We start from the raw sequence: 23,652 nt of genomic DNA on the forward strand, positions 1-23,652 counted from the left end.
CTTTTTCCCTTGTGTGGAATGAAGAGGAATCACCCCCTCCAACAACAAAAGTACTGAATGAAGCAGTAACCTCATGGCAACAGGTGTATTTTATGCTGATGTGCAGCTCTGGGATTTCACTACACAGAATTCCCTGTTCCAGGTTAGTGTGAGGAGTTTGCCTTTTATATCCTTGTAGAAATGAGTTCAACTCATGGAACTAGAGTGGAATAAGGAGTATTTGGGTTTCAATGATTTATGGACAATGTGAGGAAAGGATTTTTTTGAATGATATTTAAAAGAATTCAGCACACTGCCTTTAGTCTGAAAGATGAGTTTTATCACGTATAAAATCTTTTGGTAACTCAATACATGTTCACAATCAGATAAAAATAATTCTTATTTAAAATAGACATTTAGCTTCTTATTAAAAGGACTCTTGAATATTTAAATAAACTGCTTTGTACAACATCCCCCAAGCCCTCGTGAGCAGGAGCAGCTGCCGGTGGGTCACAGCTCAGGTCTCACGTCCATTGACACATCCAGCAGCGCCAGCTCCCGGATCTCCTCCAGCAGCTGGTACAGGCTGGGCCCCTTGGTCTGGCAGAATTCCCGGTATTCCTCCTCCAGCACTTCCCCCCTGCCTTTCTCCTGGGCACGCTGGGCTTCCTCTGCCCCCTGACTGACCGCCTTCACCACGTCCGACCTCGCCAGCTGGGCACTGCTCTGGGCAGCCTCGCTGGCTGCGCTGGGGTGAGGGGCATTCCGGAGGATTTCCAGCCTGATGGTGTCGGCGTGGCAGCGGGAACTCTGCACGAGGATTCCCACCTGCAAAGCAATTATTTTATTAACTTCTGCTGGTGCTACTTCCCTTTCCTGCCCCCAGCTGAAAGACTCACTGTGATGTGATCGAACAGGCTCAGTGTCACCGAGTCCCCGGTGGTTGGAGTGGAGGTGATTTTGCCCTGGGAGCGATGGAGGGATCCAGGCTTCCACTCACAGCTCCCGGCCCCTCCGCACGAGATGACCAAGCCCTCCTTGTTCCTCATGTATGCAGCACCTTTGATCCCATACCTGCACAACAGGGAGCACACAGAACCTGTTCTGTTTTCATCCTCATCAGTTCTAGTTCTGAAAGAACTGGCTGGGGTTATAGAAGAGCAACACAAAGGGCAGGCACAGCAGCCTGGGAATCCTGCAGGAACTCTGAGGGTGCTGCCAAAGAAAGCCAGGGAGTACAGGAAAACAGTGCTGAGACAGTGACTGAAGTGTTTTGAGGGCAGTGAAGCAAAAGTGAAATAGTGATCCATTATCTGAGGGTTGGGTGGAGCCTGGAATGGCTCAGTGAGGGTTGAAGAGCAGCTTTACAGGTTTTTCCAGACAGCACAGTGAGGACACAGTTCTCCATTAAAAATAAAGATATTTGAAACCAGCAGCATGTTTGCCCTGGGTTCTCTCTAAGGAAGCTTTTCCCAGCTGGGGAGGTTCTGGCTCTTCAGCCATGCAGCCAACCCTCTGGAATGCACAACACATCTAACAAACTTTAAAATACAGATTTAAAAGCTCAGAAATTAAAGTGTAATGTTAGTTTCATGTAAAGAACTGCTTCCTGCTGGCATAAATCAGGGACTGAGGTGGTGTGGAAACACTCCTGGTCCCAAGGACCAGAGCTCCTCTGGTAACACGTGGGTCTCATTGTCCAGCTCCCCCCAAGCCCCACGGGACTGACCTGGGCACGAAGACGAGGACGCCGTTGGTGCGGATGGAGTAAATGACCCCGTCGGCCACACAGCGCTCGTCTGTCTCGGGGCTCCTGTCCCTGAAGTACATGCACTGGAACAGCTCCGTGGACTGTTTCTGAGCTCGCTGGGCTGCCTGGGAACACCCCCCACAGAAAGAGAAGACAAAAAACATACATAAATACTTCAACAAGCGTGTTTGGCTTCGATTTCCACAGCTGCTTTTTCCCCATTCCTTACTCCCTTTCCCGTCCCTTAGAAAAATTCCATCTAAGAGGAAATCCTACATGTGGTACAGTGAAGTGTGAAGTCACTGTTACTACCACTCTCAGAAGAAAACTGATATTTAAAAAAGCCCCAAAGCATTCCAAATAAAACCAAAGGGATCCCGTGTCCTCACAGTGCCCCAAAGCCACAGTCAGGACCGGGATCCCATTCCCTAGGGTGGCACAGACATGGAGACTCCCCAAGGACCACCTTACCCTGTTCCTGTTATTGATGTGTCTGCACAGCTCCTCCAGGTCCTTGCTGCTGATGACATGGTCCTTCCCATCCCCTGCAGTCCCCCTCGGGGTCGCTGCCATCAGGAGCCTGTGCACGACGATGTCGGCGTACCTCCTGATGGGGGAGGTGAAGTGGGTGTACTTCTCCAGGGCCAGTCCTGCCAGGGAAAAGGGAGCAGAGAGGAGCAATCCCAGCCATCCTCTGCCTCCCCACAGCCCAGAAACAACAGGAACAGCATAAAAACGACCAGATACCGTAATGGTGAAACTCCTCCTCGGGACAGGAGCCGGTGGAGAAGTAGAGGGCGTTGGACATGGCGTGGGTGGCCATGGAGCGCAGCAGCTTGTTCACAAGGGGGTCTGAGGGGTCGTTGGCTTTGTCCAGAGACTCGGCCAGTGCTTTGTTAGACCTGGAAAAAACTGTGAGTGCTGAAGGAAATGACACTGTCCCTGGTCATCAGGGCTTAGAGTTAGCAGCAGCATATAAAAACACCGAGAAATGAACAGTTATTAATACAGAAATGGAAAGCAGGATGATATTGAAACTTTCACCCCAGTTTAACAACAGCTCTGCTCAAGGAAACTGTTCAGGAGAAAAAGAGTTTTAACGAACAGGCCTGTCTGCTGCAACCTGGAGAACCAGGGACTGGAGCAAACCCCCATCCTGTGCACCACGAAAGAGTGAGCTGGTCCAAAACCTTTCTGTCCAGCACAAATGGGACAAGGTGACATCCAAGTCACAGAGGCTCTACTGATGCCCTTCACTCTCTGTGATGTCCAGATGTGACTCTCCCAATGTGATGGATGAAGCTCATGGCCTTCTCATTACCTGGACCAAGTAATTCTGAATTACTCTGAGTCATTTAAAATGACTGCATTGCACAGAGTTCACCTGATTTAACCCAGTACTCCCCTACACAGGACATGGTGCACACAAGGCTCTTGCAGTGCTTACCCACTGCACAGTGACTGAATAAATCCTATTTTGGATATGTCTACAATGATTCAGGCACTGCCATTTGCAGCAGAGCAGTTTCTCCTGGTCGGAACATCATCAGAAAGGTTATTAAAAATCTTTTCAAGAATTGCTCTGCAGTGTCTGTGAACACTGATACTCAGAGCTGGAATGGTTTGTGATGATAACATGGCCAAACAGTTAATTGCTTAACTCAGCTTAAAGAACTTAATGAATCAAAGCTACCGTGTGTCTATGGAGAAGCCTTTGGCACTGGCACATTCCCGGAGCTCCGTGAAGAATTCCTGCCGGGGGGGAGGGTGTTGACGCAGCAAAGCTTGGTGGGGGAAATCTTCCCAAATCCTTTTTGCCACCCAGTGGTTGGCCAGGATCATACACTCTGCCACAGTCTCGTGCACCTCCAGCGGCTGCCGGGGGATGAGGTCGTGGATGTTCCGTTTCTCATCCAGCTGCACTCGGATCTCGATCCCTTCCAGCTCCAGTGCCCCGCTCCGGTCCCGCTTGGCTCTCACGTGCCGAGCTATATCCGTGAGTTTGGATATCGCCCACACCAGCTCAGACAACTTCTTCTGCCTCGTCCCTTCATCCAAGTGCTTCAGTTCTGGGATGTCCCCCGGGACACCAGGGTCTCCATCCAGCAATCCCTGGGCTGCCTCGTACTCCAGCTTGTAGGAGGAGCGGATGATGGTCCGGGTGTACTGCACCCGCAGCGCTTCGTAGGATTCCTTCTCCAGCTCCCACAGGACACTCACAGCGTACCTTGAACACAACACCACGGCTCTGCAATGCTCTGCTTCACTTCAACTCTCATTTCAACCACAGGCAACTACCAGAAACGTCCAAATTTAATTCTGTGCTGCTGGTTTACTGGAAGCACCTTCATGAAGCCAGTGCTCAGCAACACCACTAATTAATGCACTTGTCTTTCAGTGTCATGGATCACAATCATTAAAAAATCACAAGTATTAATAAAAGAGGACCAGCTACATCAGCAGTGTTTTCAACCCAGCTGCCAAGGCAGAGAACCCCTAAGATAAAAGGTCACATCTATTTTAAAGCAGTTGCACTGCAATAGTTATTTTTATTCATTTTTATTTTATTAATCAGATGCATCCACAATGAATATCTCTGCATATCCTCATGCCAGCCACCAACTGACCCTGGAAATTGAAACAAAATGGGATAATGGCCTGTTTGAGGAACAGGACAATAGTGAAAAATGTGACCATTCACATGGATGCACTTCCTGGCAGCAACACTGAGTAACACTCCCTAAAACTGGTCATGGAATTCGAGTTGGACATTCAACATCTAGTGTTAAGTCACACAGAAAAAAAGTTTACATGACAAATCATTCCTGGTGTTCTCTGGAAGCAGGGATAACACAGGTAGGAAACCTTGCTTTTGCTTCACAATTCTTCTGTCAGCAGTTACTTTCATCCAAGAAAACACTCAACAATGATGTAAGATAAATATTACAAGAGCTCTCTAGTGGGGAAATGTGTCAACAACAAATGATTTCAGGAATGCATTTTTCATGTTTAAAATAAAAATGCAACCTCAATCTTCTCTGTGATTTCATGTTATGGTTTGAATCTTGGATTACATCTGTGTTCAGCTGGATTTTGCTCAAACAAAATGCTTCAGCACACACAGAATAAAGTATTCCAAAGGATAATACTTTCAGCTGCCTCTGGTAGAACTGAAAGGTATTTTTTAATGTACGCCATTCTTGCACTTGAGGATTTAGTAACAGTGCAAAAACATCCAACCACAGAGAATGCTAATAACAGTTAAATAATAACTGAATTACTGGTGAAAATCTCCTTCCTCAGCAGGATTCCAAAGCCTTACCTGTCGACCCCGCTGAGGAGGGAGCACAGGTCAGCACTGAGCACAGAGGGCAGCATGTCATAGCGCCGGTCAGCCAAGTAACACGTGGTGGCCCTGGGGAACAAAACACAGTCACTGCCCTTGGCCCCAGGATTCCTGGCTGTGCAGCTCCCCAGCAGTGTGGGGTGTGAGATTGCTGCAGCTCAACAGGACACACAGCCTCGTTTTAAGAGGTTATTCCTACAGAGCACACACAGGTGCAAGGCCAAAGTCAAGTGGTTTCAATAAGTGTTTGTACAGTCCAACCCTGAGTTTGCCTGCCCTGGTGTTTCAGCTCCCTTAAGGCCAGAACTGGGGCTGGACAAAATCTGCTCAGTGAAGAAGAGGTGATTTAATGGCTCCATCAAACATCTCTGCTGCCTACATGGTTTACACTTCTTTGCATCTATAAAGAATACAGTCATGAAGTGATTCAGCAGTTTAACTTCAAAACAGTTCAAAAAAGAGAATGAAATATGGGCACATTAAAATACCAGACTGAGTGTTAAAACATAAGCCTGACAAATACCTCTGGCATTAAACTCATGTAAGACTTAATTCCATTTTGTGGGTGTTCTGTGCTCTGTGTGGAGATTCATCCCCCTTGGAATGCAAACAAGTGGATTGCAAAAATACTTCATGTCACAAATGTTAAAGCAGAATGTAGAGCAGAGTAGTGGTTAGGGAAAGATAAACCATAGCTTTGTGGAAAATGTATCCCAATAAAAGCAGAATGCCATTAGTTATATATTAGTTTCAATCAGTTGCTCCCATGCTATAGAAGAAAGAGTATTTATTTCCTTCTTTCCTTCCCAAGCTCCCCTGAGGCAGCGTCACCAAGTCCCGAGCTCCGCACGTTTCCTGACTGGCAGGGAATCCTTTACCTCGCTCTGGCCTCCACATCTGTGTAGGAGTTGGGAGGCACGAAGTGTGTCACGTCTGCGATGTGCACGCCCAGCTCCAGGCGGCCGCCGGGCAGAGCCCGCACCGACAGCGCGTCGTCCACGTCCTCGCAGCCCTTGGGGTCGATGCTGAAGATCAGGTGGGTGTCTCGCAGGTCAAGGCGCTTCTTCACCTCCTCTGGGTTCACCTTCCACGGATTCTTCGAAGAACTCGCGGGCATTTCACTCATCTGCACACAAAAACCTCGTTGGTGAACACGGATTTACGTGTTTTCTACCAAAAAAAAAGCCAACAAATCAGATTTAACTGGGTTTTCAAGTTCTTCTTGCCTTGCGTTTTCCGAGTCAGTCCATTCCATTCACTTTATGGAAAATATGAAACAGAATTGAAAAGAATTCTATGTGTATCAATAACAATTGATATTACTGTGGCACTGCAGGATCACAGTGACAACTGATATCACTGTGACACTGCAGCTCTGGCAAACATCACCACTGCATACTGGTTTTTTACATTCTTTTTCTTTTAATTAATTGTAGGCATAATCAAAATAGTTCTTTATGAAACCTGGGTTGAAGACAAAAGGATTTAAGACAAAGATTTCAGTAGGACCAGGCCTTTAGAACCAGTACCATATCCTATAAGTTTATCTCAAATTAAAATTAAGAGTTTGTAATCTTCTCCTCATAAAGAACAGATTATCTTAAAAACACTCTTGGCTTGAAAATTTGTATTATTTATAGAACCACCAATCCAAAAGATTCCAGACAAATAAACTATCCTAGTTTTCAGCTTTCAAACACCTGTTGGCAATGAAGACGTTCAGCTGTAAGAGGGTCCCTCTCTTTGAGAAACAAGAAATGAACATAAAAGAATGTGTTTGATCCCAAAGACACACCTGGATTTCTGAGAAAGGGGCAGCACAGATGCTGTTCTCCACCAGAATAGCTGCAATTTCCCCCTCAAGATCTCCAATTCTTCCCAGGACTCTCACAAAGTGCCCGTTTGGATACAGGGAAGTTGACTCCCAGGAATCGATTCGCACAACAACCCTGTAATCCTGCAGGGAGACACCTGTGTGAGAGCAGGCCATGGACAGCAACCCTGCAACAGGGCTCACAGAGCTTCCAAAGGCATGGAAACTCCAAGAACTTCATGGAAAGGAAAAAGAAACCCTCAGTGACAAAGATACAAATACTGAGAATTACATTTCTGTCCCGACCAAAGGCCCACCTGGGTCATTATTTGGAGAATCTCTACCTTGAAGTGTTTGAAAAAAGCAAGCCCAAGATGTACACAGATATTGTTACACCACGAAAGACACAGCTGCAATTTAGTTCTTGGCTCTGAAGAAGTACTTAATGTCACAAGTAAATCAGAGAATCCTGGAATGGGTTGGGTTGGAAGGGACCTTAAAGGTCACCTCGTTCCAACCCCCTGCCATGGACACCTTCCACCAGACCAGGCTGCTCCAGTCCCCATCCAACCTGGCCTTGGACACTTGCAGGGATGGGGAGTCCACAGCCCACCAGAAGAAGCAGCTAGGAATGAACAAACCCATGATCCTTCTTACTACAGCCATGGCAGGCTAATCATCTTAATTCTTTGTTAATTGGGTGAAAGCTCTCCTTACTACTTTCATCAAAGTTAGGTATAGACGTGGAGCCAATAAAGCCACAAGGGCTGTTACAATTTATACCCTTAATATGACCCTTAATTTATCAGAAAAAAACCAAAACAAGTAGTATATAAATCCACCTGTCCTGTGGCCCAAATTCAGAACTCAAATAAGCTTTATTACCTGAAGCTGGAGCAGTTTTGACAGGGATTGGACACATTCCTTCAAGGCAGAAATTGAACCACTCTGACTTCACTTTCATAGTTTTACCCATGTTTTTGCCAAGAGAAACATCATTAGAGCATAAAAGGCCCACACAATTTTGTAGGAACACAGACTAGAGAAGCACCTCTGTCCCATTACCTGTAATGCTTCAGCTTGCTGGGTACTGATCCGGATTTTGGGAATTCGGTAATCCCAGGGTGTCACAAGGACTTTCTGAGCATTCCTGCCCTGGGACTGACTCTCTTCTTTAGAGGGAAAAGTGACCACATAGTCCCTCCAGTTCTTCTGAGTGATTCCAACAACTTTACCTGTAAATAAGGAACGTTGGACATCCAAGAGTTAAACAGGAACATAAAGGAAATATGTGGGAGGTAGAGAAGAGTCCCTGCTTTGTCACATAATATGAACTAATGTGTCCCCAAATGTGTGCCACAATTGCCAACAGCATATGCTGTGCAGACAATACCAGTGTGTTACAAATTACTGTTGGCACAGCCAGATTTTAACCAGCCTTTATTTATGTGGAGACTATCTCATTGTATAGATTTCGACTGATCCAGTCCATAAATTATTCAGAGATTCCCACTGCTGCTGGAACTTGGCCAATTCTAGCAAAAAATATGGAGAATTTTTAATAGGATAGAGCAAAACCAAACATCTTTTCCTTACAGAAAGAGAATTAACCTCTTAAAACTTTTAACTGTGACTTCACCAAACTTGTAGCTGCAAAGCAGTAATTTCAAGTAAGACTCCAAGCTCCCATGGCACACAGGCAGGTCATACTGGGATACTTTTTCTCCTAAACATTGGTTTTTTTCACTATTCATCAGCAAGGCATTAAAAGGATGCTGTGTCCTTACCTGTGGGCATGGGGTCACCTGTGGTGTCTGCAGGGGCTTTATCTTCTGTCTCATTTTCACAGAGGGCAGCAGTCCTTCCCTTCCATTCCTGCACAGGGAGCAACTCCACAACCACCACATCCCCATGGATTGCACGATTCCGAGCCTTGGTCCCATAAATAAGGATGTCACTTTGAAGCTCTGTATTTAAAATAAAAAGAAGTAGAGCTATAATCCTCCAAAAAATTTCAAATCAGCATTCTGCTAAAATAACAGAAAATGACATTTGCAGTACGATTTTTTCCAAAAAAGGACTACTGGCAAGTAATTAATATTGCAAGGAAATGAAAACCTTTTCCACTATTTTTTTTTTAAGGAGATATTAAGCAATTCTGTAAGTGAACTCTTGGTGAAAAAGCAGCAGAGACTGAGATGAGCTCATTGTTCTTAGGCAGCAGCTTTAAGAACACACAACACTGTCAAATTGTGGAAGCCACTGCCACAGGATTCTGGGCAGGGTTCAGAACAAGCTTTTAAAAAATAATTAGTGTATTGAACAGTGGTTTGACTGCAGGGTCTGTCACAGGAACCTTTCACAGTTGTTACTGAGAGCTGGGACAGTGTATCTGTGCAAGGAAAATGGGCTGTGCCTCCAACAGTGTTTATCAGTAACAATAAGACAATACTGGATCAGTTTGATCCAAAGGGCATTTTTCCTGTTATTTATTGCAGTCAAATGAGTGGTCACCTGAAGTCAGAGCAAAGCACAGGGATAACAATTGGCATTAGTGTTTAACTTTAGGGGGGTCTAGAGAAACCCCTGAGTAGGACAAGAACATGGCCAAAGGTGCTAAGAAAGGCAGGACATAAAGACTCCTGTGTTTGCTCACGAGGCCTCCTTTCCAGCTCATGAAAACCACCCAAGCAGTGCAGTATCTCAGCTTTCATCTTGTTTCATAACAGCTACATCCACATGGTTCCACGGCTTCCTGGGAAAAGCACAGTGTCAGAAAGGCCCCGAGTAAATGTTCCCAGTGTTTTCCCACCTGTGTCTTTGCTGCCACATCCCTGAAGTCGAACAAAAGCTTCCACTTGTGCTCGGTGCTTGTTGACATTCAGGGTGCCCTGAAAGAAAACAACAAACCCATCAAGAGAATGAAACAGTCACACCTCTAAAGAGCCAACTTTAAAGGACAACATTTTGGGGTTTACAATTATCTTTACATAAATCAGAAGGCTTTTGTTGAAACATGGGTTATTTTGAACACAACTGTTCTCTCTGTAGGGGGAGGATGCAGGATGCAGGATTTTAAGTACTCACTTCTGGAAAAGAATGGTAAATTCTTCTAAATGCTCAATATATCTCTAAGATGGTAAAGGTCATTTCATTCCAACCACAGGCAGCATAAGATTACTTTTGCTGCCTGCTTTAACACGGAATCTGGTATTATTCCAACAAGAAAGAAAAACTTCAGTCTCTCTGTTCGTGTTTTATTCCTGCCTTGCTGCTGAAATTGCCAAGAAAGGAACAAATTACTGCTCCTACTTCTTTAAATTATTTCTAAGAGAAAGACCCTTGTCCACCAACAATCCATATAAAGGCACTGAACAGCTGTAAAACCATACATTAATTTCACTCTGTACAAATGAAGTAGGAACTGCTGCCCTTGTGCAGCATTATTTGTATTTAAAAATAAGATCCAGCTGATTCAAATCACACCTGGTTTCTCAACTTACAGCTACATCACATAACAACCTGAAGAAAAATCCACAGGAAATTTAAAATCCTCAGTAGCCAGTTCTCATTTTAACTTGTCCAAGACAAAAAAAATCCACAAGAAATATTCCAAGAATCCTAATCCCTTCCACAGCAATATTTCTTTCTCTAATCAGTCTTATTCAGGCTGAAGGGACCAAGCACAAGACTGCACTGTTCTGTGTATGTTCTCCATATAACAGATTACCTGCAGGTACCTTCCAGATTTGATCCCAGCCTCCAATATTTCCAGAGGTAAGTGCTCAGGATATTCTTTTCCGTGGTTCTCTTGGCTTTCGCTCTCCCGTTCACGCCGAGCTTGAGTTATGGAGTCAAAGAGTTCATGGGCAGCCTTTAAGTCAGGCCAGAAGTTATCCAGGTAATTCTGGATGCACAAATATAGACAGACAGCAAGGTATTTAGAGGTCTGCATTTGGAAAACCCATAATGGACAAGAAACACCACAGATTTATCCTGGATTCAGGCTAAATCATGGATAAATACGATCAAGGTAAATTGGTTTGCTCCTGTTTTTACTCAACATCCTTTCCCAGCTAAACACAAACATCCCATCCCCACATCCTACTGAATAAAACAGCTTCAGATCAACACCAAAATGAACAATTATCTTCTCAGGCATCCCTGTATCCTCAGCAGTGTGGGCTGAAGGACATTTAGGGTACAGCTGGCAGGGCTGCTGATGGATATTTAGGGTACAGCTGTTTATGGACTGTTGGCACTGAGGGAACTGATCGCTGCTCATCAACACCAAATTCTTTAAAAACAAAGAAAACACTGAAAAGGGCTCCTAAGAAGGATGACCTCTATTTTCAGAGCTGCTGTTTTTCTCTTCAGTTCTCTGGTTTGCTCCCTGCCATCATTTTTTCTGACATTCCCATAAGTGACATCTTTGCTTTCTTTGAGCAATGAAGACATGAGTTACCATCACAGTTTCCTCCAGTGTAAACTCTGGGATGATTTGCAATATACTTTGATGTACTTGATGCAACATAAAGGAAACCTTTTATTTTCCTGGCAACGTTACCTTGAAGGAAATCACAAACACTCCCTCTGTTTCGTTCCCAAACTGCCTGATGGCATCTTCATCTTCTGTTACCATAACAACTGGCATCTGCCCCAAGCAGTGGTTGTAATACCAGGCTGCTGCATTGTAAATATTCCTAGAAAAGCAAAGTTTGAAATAACTTTTCTGGCACAACTCATTTGCTAGTCGCAGGAATTTTGCTGGCTTTGTATAAACGAGATTTTGGTTTAAGGCACAGACTTTTGAGAAATACACACAAGCTACACAAACCTTGTACCTGCAAAAATGTTTATGTGTTTATAAACCCCAGGAGAAGAGAGGAAAATAGGATGTTTCCTCCCCAGTTCATCCACTTGTGCCCTGGCTGCAACACAACATACTGTTCCACTGAGTGGAAGTTTGTAAAAAGCAAGGGGAGCTGCCAAGGCTCCAGTGATGGGGTGTAACTTTGAAATGATCCAGCTTTTTTTTAGCATTACTGCATTTAATTCAGTGTATTGTGTCTATTTTCCTAAGAAAACAATGTTGACACTCCCTTAATCATTAAAGTACAATCTAGACTTTCAGTGACTTGGGCAGAACTGCTCCAAAGCCAAGCAGAGCAAAGGCATGAACTCTCAGTGCCCAGTGCTCATATTCCTAAATACAAAGCCATGATCCTGCCCAGTGTGGCACTAGAGAGGTTAAACCAGACCTGGTCTGCCATTTCTCCATGGATTCTCCCTTCTCTCTTGGCAAATAGCAGTGCTGGTGGAATTCATTGGCAAACACTGTACAGTCGTGACGGGGATCCTTCAACAGATTCCGTAACTTGTTGTACTGTCTGGAACACAAAAGACATAAATATACTTCTGTGCTTTCTTTTGATACTGCTGTTCTAACTCCAGGTGAAAATACAGCTGAAGAACTCAAGGCAAATTACTGTCATGCACAAAGAAATGCATTCATCAAATCACACCACTGATGACAAAACCTAAACCACCACTTGCAAGCAAGCTTTTCTAACTTCCATTGGGAATACTTCTGACCTTAAACATATGATTTTAAACACTGATTTAATTTTCAACATGTTTGATTTTAAACATTCTGATTTAAACATATTTGTTTTCCAATGAGCCCCACAAAACATCCTAAGTGTTCAGAAGCCTATTTTGTCACTCTGGGACAAGGGCTATTCCTGCAAAAGCATCTGTGCTTCAGAAATACAGGAAGGCCTTGGGAGCAAATTTTACTCTAAAATGCCATGGAGATATGCAGGTTAATGTCTGGTAAGTGCCACAGAATTGTACTAAATGCTCCCCAAAGACAAGTGCTCAGTTCTCAACAGAGCAAACCCAAACCTGTCCATAATCCAGTTGTGGCACGTGACACATCATTACTGCAAAGTCTCATTAATTCCTGTCACAAACCATCGGATTAATTAATAATGTTACAGGTTTAATACCGCTCCTATCAAGTGAAAACTATGCCAGGCATTGTTGCCCATGGATCACAAAGGACCTCAGTTCTTCCCCTTCTGTAAAATTATATTCAGACACTTGGAAGACCTAAAAACAAACAACACGTTTTACAAAGTGACTATTTTTACTCCAACCTAAATAAAAAATAAGGTTTTATGGGATAAGTACCTGCGTCCTTTTTGATGCTGCACAGCCTGACAAGCTGTTTGCATAAAAATAATTCCTTTCAGCTCTGGAAACTCCAGAATCTCCAGGTACTCCTGAACAACTTTGCAGTCGGGGACAACGTAGTGTGTGACGTCATCTGAGAGCAATTTGCCATCTGAAATATAATCCAGAGTTTAAAGGCTTAAACTGTCACTTCTAACATTGGTTCAGACATCAGGGAATTCGAGTTGTGTGTCCTCCAAGATGTACATCTCTCCTCTTCTGCTGAACAAAATTATGGCTACCATGGTACACTTCTGTGGTCAAGTCTCTAAATTTATGACAGAACCCTTTTTGCATCCACTCATGCCAAAGTTTGGTGTAAATTCTATCCAAAGGAGTGAAAAAGAGGCAGTTTCATTATGAAAAGCCTGTAACTTAAAGAGTGCAGGTAACAGTCCTTTTTTCTCTGCTTCCATGTGAAAAAGGGACTACACATCTGGCAGAGAAAATCTTTTAATGGAATTTTCAAGGGGTGTAGAATCATGGGCAGTTCTGTTATGCTGCTCCCACAGCTCTCTCTGTTAACAACACCCATTTACAGCAGGCTCTTCTGGTATATCTTTATATAAAAGAGCACAGGTAAGGATACACATGGAGAAAAGCAATGCTACTGCTAAGAGGAGATGTTCTTGAACCCAAACTCTTAACCATCATTGCTAATTTTCTCTAAAGAGACTCCTTCCCTTAGGAATAAACCATCAAAATAGCACAGCCAACCCATCACAGATGATACCTTAAAATGCACCTGAAAATTAATGAGTTTAATTGTTTTTGGTATTTCAAAGATTACCCAATAAACTTTCAGATGGGAGGGATCTCCACTGTATTTTCTCTTGGTATCCATTTAACCCTCATGATATTATAAACACTGAATTGCTGAGCTCACCAGAGTGCAGGCAAATAATATATAATAAAAGTATAGAGACCTTGACAAGTCATGCTATTTTCATGTCTTTGTTAGAAGCTGACCCAGGACAATCTGTCAGCGAACTGTGATCACTGGAAGTGTGGATCCAGTCAGCACAATTGTAATGTGGCTTCATCTCCCACTGAAGGATTATAATGGATGATGGCAGAATGCATACAAGAAAGCTAATATTTATTAATAATTCAGAAGAGCATTAAAAGTGAAATGTCACTGGAAGATTTATGTAATCTGCCCACACTGAGCTATCCTTGCCTAACCTATACATCCAGAACAGAATAACTTCTGAGCAGGCACAGCTCACCCTTACAAGCACCTGCAGGTGTGATTAATTCAGGCAGTCCCTCACAGTGCAGGAAATAAATTTGCTCAGCACACTGTGCAAAGTCAGGAGTGAAAACAAACGTTCCCCTCACCTCTGGGTTACCTTGAATAATTACAAAGGGACATATTCTGACAGTCACCTACAGCACAATTTACACTGAAGTGCAGAACAGGGGAAGTTTGGCACGGCAGGAGAGGTAAGACTTTTTTTCTGGTAAGTGTTTTTAACTTATCCTTAGGGAATTCAAAACCAAATGCAATATACTGGGGAGCAGTAACTACCACTAGGCCCGACATCCTATGTAATATACTGCAATAATATAAGTAATATATCTGCCCTCAATTGCAACAGACACCTAAACCAAAAGTGACAACATGTATGTCAGTGACAGTTCCAAAGAATTAAAATTCTCAACCTCTTCTTTTAGGCAAGCAAATAATCTGGTCTATTGAAACAGGTTGGATGTTAATGTTTAATTGTGCTGTTTAACACCAACAGAAAACCAGACTGAAATATCAACCCAAGCCCAGGTGATGACCTATGATGCACATAAACAGCACCACAGTCTGTAAAAACAACAACAAATGCAGACATCAGAGCCTGGCAGCCTTCCCGTGTCTGAAATGCCCTGATATAACACAGGCAATTACATTTAATTACTGAACAGAAAGAACTGCTGATGCAGAATTACAGTCCCTTCAAGATAATGGCTTGGCCCCATTGTTGTACTTAACAGGTATGTATAGAATTTAATGCATGCTATAAACCACCACCCTGCAGAAATGAATGCCTTTTTTAAGGATCTTTTAAAACACGGGGAGTGTAAAAATTGAACAATCCTTCAGCCCTTTATCACTGCCTGTAAACTGCTCTCAGTTAAACCCTGTAACAACCAACTCCACGATTCCTTTCTCTCTTAACTCTTCGCTGATTTCCGAAGGATCTTGCTTTTAAGGGAAACTTTTGCTACAGCCGCGATTTGGGACTGTTTGGTTTTTCCAGGGTGGTTCAGCACCGTCCGAACCTCAGCCGGGGGATCACCCCCGCTCTGGGATCAACTCCTGCCCTGGGATCGACACCCTCCCTCAGGGATCACCCCCCGCTCAGGTATCACCTCAGCCCGCGGATCACTCTCACTCAGGGATCACCTCAGCTCTGGGATCACCTCCCCACTCAAGAATCACCCCCCACTCTGGGATCGCCCCCTCGCTCAGGGATCACCCCGCTCTGGAATCGCTCAGGGATTATCCCCGCTCAGGGCTCACCCTTTGTGCCCAGCTCTGCCCCCCTGCCCGGCTCCCCCCGCGGTCGCTCCCGGCCGTGCCCGCCCTCACTCCCGGTCCCCCCGCGCAGCCCCGGCCCGCGGCCGCCCCTCACTCACCGCGGGCGCGGCACAGGGCGCTGCGGCACAGCGCGGTCCGGCACGGCACGTCCGCCCGCAGGTAGTGCTCCCGCACCACCCGCACGGCGCGGCCCTGCTGACCCCGCAGCTGCAGCACCTTCTCCGTGCGGAGCATCGGGACCGGCGGGGAACGGAGGGGATGGGGGGGGGGGAAACAACAGCGACCGGCGGGGACGGCAGGGGAACGACAGGAACCGACAGGGACCGGCGGCCCCGAGGCCGCGACTGCCGGGGCGCCTGCGCGGGGCGGGGCGCGGGGTCACCGCGCGGGGAACGGCCCCGCCGAGGGGCGGGCTGAGGAACCGGGGAGCTGTGAGGGAGGGGGGGAACGAGCGGAGGGACGGGCGGGACGGGACGGGTGAAAACGAGCTGAACTGGGAGAGCTTTGAGGGACAGGGGGGAGCGAGCTCAGGGAATCGGGAGAGCTCTGAGGGATAACCGGGAGCGAGCTGAGGGACCTGGGCGGGCTGAGGGACAGGCGGGAACGAACTGAAGGCACCGGGAGAGCCCTGAGGGACAGGCGGGAATGAGCTGAGGGAACTGGAACTTGAGCTGAGGGAACAGCAAAGACCGGGCTGGGGCGGACTGAGGGAGCCGAGAGAGCTCTGACGGACAGGGGGGAACGAGCTGAGGGAACTGGAGCTGAGGGCACCGGGGCGGCTCTGAGGGGTCGGTGCCAGGTGAGGGCTGAGGGGAAGCCCGGCCAGTGCAGGTGCTGAGCCCCGGGAGAGCCCCAGCTCGTGTGGGTGGGCGAGCAGAGAGGACCGATACCCTTCCAGTGAGGGGAAAACGGAGAGATTTTGGGGTGACAGTAGAGAAAATGGTGGAAAAGTAGTTGGGGTGGGTGTCCATGGGAGGCAAATGAGAAGAAACGGTTAAACTCTGTTAGGCTGCAGTGGCAGGAGGATGGGGTGGTTGTGGTGAAGATACATGTGGGGTTTTTCTGTTTGTTTTTAGGTCTCTCACTCCAAGGACAGTGATGTGGAGGTATTGGAGGCACTGGAGGGTTGAAAAGGACGCAGGGAAGAACGAGAACAAATCGAGGATGCCTTGCTGTGCCTAAGCTCTAGACCTGCATAAGTCCATATGTGTGACCCTCCATGGTTTTCCTGGCATCTTCCAGGAGAAATCCCAGGTCCATTCCTCAGTCCTGATTTTGTGGGATCACCTGCAGCACTCAGGGAGTTGAGGTGGGGATCGGGGCAAGGGGGTGTGAGAACTGCAACCCTAATGCCAACTGATTTTACAGTGGACACCAATACTGTCCCTCACATTTACAGCGGGGGGAAATAAAGGCACTGACAGATTAAGTCTAACCCAAGATGAAACAGAAAAGCAGTGAAAGGTCATGAGTGCAATGCACTGTCTCTGGGTCTGAGTCACTGCTCTGTGAATAAGGCTGCAATGCTGAAAATATGGCATTTTGGGGATGATTATTTTGACTATTAGAAAAGCATTCCTACTTTTCCACCAAATGCCTCCATCATAACCTCACTTGAACATAAATGTGTGAGCTGTGTAGTGTTTGTCCTTAGGAGGAAAAAAAAAACTGGGAAAGAGCCAAGGCAGTATGTCACTGTATGTTCCTGTTTATTCCACTTCTTATTTTTCACATGTTTTATGAAATGTGTATCTGCAGTGACTAATACTTCCAAGTAACCAATTGGTGCCAGTAAATGGAAGCACCATCTGTAAGGAACTGATTTGCAGAAGCCAAGTTCTCAAACATCTGAGGAGGAGGAGGTGTTATAACTTAGTGAGAGACGACCAAAGTGTAGACTTGGGCTTGGTAGTCAGGATGATTTTAGATGTATTATGTAAGCAGGATGTGAGAGGAAAGGGGAAATGGAGACCAAATGATGGAGCTCTTGTTCAGTAGGAACAAAGATGAAGTAACCCGTGGTGAGAGAAAGGGTAAGAAAAACAACATTTGGGAGAAAAGACATTTAATTGAGTTTGAAATGTAGAGGATGCTGAGCGCTGACACAGTGAGGAACACAGACCAGTGTGCTTGCTCAGTGACATTCAATGACTGCAATAAAGTGAAGGTTAATTAAAGAAAAGTAGCTGAGATCACTGCTCTCATTTGTTCACTGTTTCACAGAGGAAAATGGAAGACCTTTGGGCTAAGTTCCTGCCTTGCTGGTACTGTCAAGTAGCTACTTATGTATTTCTAACATCCTACCCAGAACAGTTTTAACCTTCTCAGTTTCCACCTTCCTTCCTCTTTTGGAGAGCGAGTTCCTGTGATTGCAAAAGGCAAAGCTGGAGTCACCGAAGCCAAAGAGAACTCTTGGCACTTTATATAACAACTGAGTTTGCCCCTGTGAGATCAGAGATGAACTTTCGTGCTCATCTGGTAACTGGCTTTATACAGGGCAAGAAGTTTGTGCAGGAACAGCCCAAACTAACAGGATGACAAGGGCAGTTTCAGGAGTTTTAAAATAAAAGTTTCAAAACTGTTTGAGTATCAGCATTAGAAGATCCTCTCAAATGTTGAAGCATGAAGGTGGAGTGCAGTGCACAAAGTGCTTTGTGAAGGAAAAAAAATGGTAGAATAGCAAGAAATCAGTACAAATATTATTTTTATAGAGGATTTCTCACCTCATACAGTGCTCCTTGGATAACACCAGGGAGGGCTAGAGAAGCTCTTATTCTAAATGAGCAAGAGAAGCCTTTAAAGTTTAGTTGTGTGTTTGTGCTTCCTAGAATGGGAAATTTGAGCCTCTCAGGAGCAATCCCTGCTTGGAAAACCATGTCAGGAGGTGCAGTTCAGAATTTCAGTTTGGATAGAAGTTGCTCCATATTTTGGCAAAGAACCTGGAGGTCACTGGAGAATCCCAGAGTTTGGCTCATGTTTGCCAAGCCTGATGCCCAACTCCTCTGGCAAATGCCACGAAGAAGAGGCAGAGTGTTAGTCTGGGATCCACACAATCATGGAATCATCAAAAATCATATCTTTTTTTGTGTGAAAGAGGCCTTTTGATTTTTTTTTTTCCTTCCCAGTATTCCATCACTGAGGGAGAGGATGCAAGATTTGATTATCTTACAGCAGGTTTTTGAAGTAGGTTCTTCCATTCTTAAAGCAATTGTGGAGCAACTGGCAGTTCAGCAGCATCTCCTTCCAACTCACACTAAACTGGATAAATGCTGTCTTTCCTCTTGGAGATTCCTTCTCCTGGATTGCTGGCTCTGTAAAAGTGTTGTAAAAATAGTACCCACATCTAGAATGGTCTCAGGATTAATGTGTCACTCCTTGCACTCACAAAAATGAAAGATATCAAGTTATTTTAACAATATCTGTTTTCTGTAGCTCTGTGTTCACTGGCATTATGTCACCCCCTTCAATTATTTTTTCAGCACCCATATTAATTAGACTTCCTGTTACATTGCACTTCGATGATGATCTCATTTATTCTTTAAAATTATTTATATAGCGTTACAGAGTACATGCTAATGTTCTTTTTATTTCAGCAACAAGAAAAGGATTTTACATTCTCACGCTGCTGGGCTTTGGAATTTTCTCCCTGGATTTCAGTTCGTTTTTCGCGTTTGCAATACCAGGTATGACCACTGGGAGACGCTATTTAATCGAGTTTGCGTTGAAACGGGACCTTCTGCTTCCCTGCCCGAGTCTAACGGGCTAAAATTCCGCCTTTCGGCTTCCCTGAGCAAACTGCTTGGAGTTGCTTATAACGTAACTCGACAGTTTTCTCCACAAAATAAACTAGAAACTGATGCTGTTCTATGGCAATAATAAAAACAAGGCTTGCAGAGCTCTTCAAGCATGTCAGGAATATGAAACTCCCCCATGTTTACAATTATTGGAAGCATAAAAGTAATTTATCACAATACCTGGTATTTACTGTGATATGCATTTGCTTTTATTCCTATCACCCTTTTCCTCCGTGGATGCAGCTCAAAAGTTTACAGCACTGAAATCAAAGTTATGTGCTGTTTTGTTTCACTTAATTTTCCATTACTTTACTTAGTTTATGTCAGTGATGAGAGACCTCAAATATTATTTAAAGGGGAAAAAAGCCTTTCTAGTGCCATCATTAGAATGCTGAACCTTATCTTCTCGAGGAGCTTTAGGTTATTTGGAGCTGGTGGATCCCAGAATTCCTGCTTTCATAAAATTGTGTTTATATTTGTTCTGCTGGAAGTTCTGAAAACGATTTGGATCAAAGGCCAAGGCCACCATATCAATCTTTTTGTCATCAAAATGCCTTTGATTTGGTCAGAGCCTTTACAGTGGTGCTCAGAAGTGCCTTGGCCTCCAGGTTCAAAGGACAATGGTGGTTAGAGCTTTTCCAGCCCCTTCCAAATTGGGATTGCTCCCTGTGGTATGTCCAGCTCAGCTTTGGGGTCAGTGCTGCACAGTGTCACACTCTGAGCTTTATTTATTTACATACCCCAGTAAATAGAAAACAGAACTGCCAGGGTGACTTTTTGTTAGTCACAGAAACAAGGAGGAGTTTCTGGGAGAAGCTGATTAATTCCCTCTTAGGCTTCTATCACTAGAAACTAAATGGGGTTGGCTCGTGGGGACTCTGCTGTTGTGATTTGCTCCACAAATGAGATATAAAAGGGTTTTCCTTGAGAGCTCAGTGATGTATATTGAAGCTAAAGCAAAATATATCTCACTGCATTTCTGGGCTGCACCTGTGCATCTTAGGGCTTTAAATTTTACTCACCAAAAGCCCTTTGAGTAAAGATTTTATACCTGTAACTGCTCTATCCTCTGGCAAATCATGTTGCCTGGCAGGGCTGAATAAATAACAGGTTACTCTTTTTCTAAAAAAAAAAAAAATCTACGAGGGAAAAAAAGGCAAGATTTCAAGATACTTTCTTTTGTCATAATTATTGTCAAGAACTAAGTGTCAGCCAGCAAATAATTCAGGAATATCTAATTGTATATAATAATGCTTTAACCTCAGCTGCCCAGTTCTGTTTGTGATGATATTATTTGGGTTTCATTGCTGTGGATGTGAAAACTGACCAGCAGTGAATATTTTTAATTTAGTGGAAAAGTCATAAAATGACATACGTGCTGCTAACCACTGAGCAACTGGAGGGTTTCATTTGGCAAATGTTCAAGCTTAAAATGTGTTTTTCATGATTATCCCCCTTATTAAAGCTCATTTGCTATTCATGGAAAGTGAGCACAAAAGGGATGTGAACAGTCAAAGAAACCCATTTAAAAATTCAAATGAATATCCAAGGGAAATGGGTTGGAGTGTTTGCCCAGCTCTGCTGGGACACTCTGCTGCTGAACCTCTTCTCAGTGGGTGCCTTTGTCGTTGTCCTTAAGGCTTCCCTGACAAATCCTGGGTGGTTTTGTTACAGCTTCATATTGCAGTCATTATGCAGAATTAGTTCTTGATATGGTTAAGGAGGTTTGTTGGAGTGAGGACGGTGAGAGGGTGTTCAGTTAAAAACTGATTTGTTGTGAGACTGAGCTTAAATGGGGTGGGCTGAAAGCAACTCAGTCTGTGGCCCTTGCTGAGACATTACTTCCAACATCCAACAGCCTTGCTCATCCCAGCCTCAGGGCTCCAGTTGTCCCTCTGTATGTAGGATAAATGCCTGGGGATGGGAACAGTCTGGATCATCATCTGTGTTTATTTTCCACACAGGCTGAGCTCGTGCAAGCTGAGCTACCCCTTCATTCTTCACTGGCTTCCATGGGAGCAGGGTGTGGATTGAGGGCTCTTTTCCCTCCACTCCTTTCATCCACGAGGTCTAATGGAAGGAAGAATCAGGTGTCAATAACTGTCCTGTGAGTACCAAGCCATTGATCCAACTGCCAAAGTGCTCCTTGTTACCACCTCACAAAATGGGCCAACATCTCCTCTGGTCACCTTTGGGTCACGGGGAGCCGTGGGATGGGGCAATAACTGTGGCTGAGGTGTCAGATTCCGTGGCTGGATGGACACCAGTGTTGTGTTCCCTGTGTCACCCACACCCTCCATGTGTTGGGTCCTGGAGCAGTTGAGGGCAGGAGGGATCTCAGGAGCTTTCCAGACCCTCCTTGTTGAGCAGCTTCACTAGGACCACATCCACCTGGGTTTGGAATATTTTCAAGGATGGAGACTCCACAACCTCTCTTGGAAACATCAGTTTTTTCTTACTTTTAGGTAGAATTTCCTTGTTTTTCAGCTTCTGCCTATTGCTTTTCCTCCTGGAAGTAGAGTCTGGGTCTGTTTTCTTCCCTCCCTCTGCTGGGACCATACACACACTGATAACATTTCTGTGCCATAATCCCCTGTGGTGCTGAAGAGTTCAAGTTCTGTGAACAACCACATAGTTTCTAGGGGTAGAGAACTGAAAAACTGTTGCATCATTCAGCCTGAGGTTTTGGAGATGCATTTCCTCACACAAGCTGAGGTCAAAGGCTGGTGCTTTTCAGAAAGGTCTTGCTTCTTAGCCAAATTTATAACTGCTGCAATTAAAGAAGATCAAATTATTTGCCTGGGGTCACGTGGCAACTGAGTGGCTGAGCCAGGACTTGAGCCAAAGATCCATTCCCTTGGTTCATCACCCTTGACTGTCAGTAGCAGATTTAATTCCGGTTTATGAAGATATTAGGAAGGTTTTATATGTTTTATAAGTTTCTGAAGGAGACTGAGCTGCCATTATAATGAGGAAATAATCTAATGGGCTAATAAAACTTCAGAAAAAACAAGGTACAAAAAATACTGTCAGAGGAAGAAATGAAACCTTGGACCAGTAGTTTGGGCTGCACAATCAGGCTGCCTGTCACCTCTGGCTGTCCCCATGACCTCCAGAGGGCAAATCCAGCATGGATTGAGAGGTTGGCTTTGCAGGGCACAGGGAAGAAAGTGGCTGCTGCTGTGCATGGTCCAAAGAGAATCCTTTGGGGTCAAGAGGCTGCTCGAGGTTGCCTAAGGCATTATTACTGTAGATCAGGAATAAGACAGTGTTCCAACACTTCCTGTGGAGAAAACTCTTGTGTTTAGTCCTAGAAATGAAGCTCCTTCATGTGGCAGCTGATAAGATGTGGAACTTTCTGGGGACACGAAGGACGTGAGAATGCCAATCAACTACCAAAATGCTCATTTAATCTAGTGAGATTGCTGCCTATCTTTTATATTGATGCTTATTTTAGATATTTTTCCACTCTTTCTCTAGTCCCAGTTCCACATTCCAGTGAGCAGAGTGGAGGGAGTGCAGAGCCCCAGTGTGAGCAGGGGCTGGATGAGCCAGTGCAGCTGCAGGGGGGAGAAAGTTCTTCTGCTGGTGCCAAGTGAAGGGCGAAGAGCAGCCCCAGTCCTGTGGCAGAACAGTTCTGCATTTGCAGTCAGGTGCCAGGAAAACTCTCACAGATACAGCCCAGAAGCAGAGGAAAAGCTGGAGAGACAGTCCCTGATTATTTCAGTCTAATATTTTTGCTTAAAATTGAGTTCAGCATGTTATTTTCCAGCTTATCTCACCACCTTTTTTTTTCCCCCTTCTAGTATGTCCCATCCCTTCAGCTTCATTCTTGGAATTTAATATCTCCCGTTGATGATTTCTTTTCCTTATCTTCCCTTGATCCGTTTCTGCTTCTCTTTCAGATTCTGTCCCCTTGAGTCTCCAACTAATGTCTCCCCATATGTCAGATTAAAAGAAAAAAGAATTTACAAGATGCTGGGCTATGAAAGGAAGTAGAGAATGTTTATGTGGTTGCAGCAGACTGACCATTAAAGGGACTTTATTTCTACATCATTTCATATGCTGGCCTTGACAGTTTCATTTCCAAAACTATTTATACTCACAAAAGTCCAGAACAGCATTTCCATTATTTCCTTATATGATTTTTTTTTCCTGTATTTTATCAAGTTATCTTCTTCTATTCAGGCCTGATTTCAG

The 23,652-nt window shown here is 44.7% G+C and overlaps 2 protein-coding genes across 2 annotated transcripts in view; one reads left to right on the forward strand and one right to left on the reverse strand.

The window, feature by feature from the left end:
• Positions 1-297: 297 nt before the first annotated feature.
• On the reverse strand, positions 298-15,965 carry DIS3L (DIS3 like exosome 3'-5' exoribonuclease). Its single transcript, XM_032700242.1, has 17 exons — positions 15,757-15,965; positions 13,084-13,237; positions 12,150-12,278; positions 11,456-11,591; positions 10,619-10,795; positions 9,701-9,779; positions 8,676-8,855; positions 7,954-8,123; positions 6,871-7,032; positions 5,954-6,201; positions 5,052-5,144; positions 3,423-3,956; positions 2,477-2,631; positions 2,201-2,379; positions 1,709-1,854; positions 879-1,053; positions 298-807 (listed from the first exon to the last, which is right to left on the reverse strand). The coding sequence occupies exons 1-17, from the start codon at positions 15,890-15,892 to the stop codon at positions 490-492; spliced, it is 3,171 nt and encodes a 1,056-aa protein (XP_032556133.1). The 5' UTR covers positions 15,893-15,965; the 3' UTR covers positions 298-489.
• A 327-nt stretch (positions 15,966-16,292) lies between these two features.
• Positions 16,293-23,652, forward strand: part of MEGF11 (multiple EGF like domains 11) — a 268,042-nt gene continuing 260,682 nt past the window's right edge. Inside the window, 3 exon segments of the mRNA XM_032699606.1 lie at positions 16,293-16,967; positions 19,252-19,341; positions 21,417-21,559. The gene's annotated coding sequence lies outside the window, so the exon portion shown is untranslated.

This window comes from Chiroxiphia lanceolata, chromosome 12 (genome assembly GCF_009829145.1).
Source record: "Chiroxiphia lanceolata isolate bChiLan1 chromosome 12, bChiLan1.pri, whole genome shotgun sequence".
NCBI classification, from domain to species: domain Eukaryota; kingdom Metazoa; phylum Chordata; class Aves; order Passeriformes; family Pipridae; genus Chiroxiphia; species Chiroxiphia lanceolata.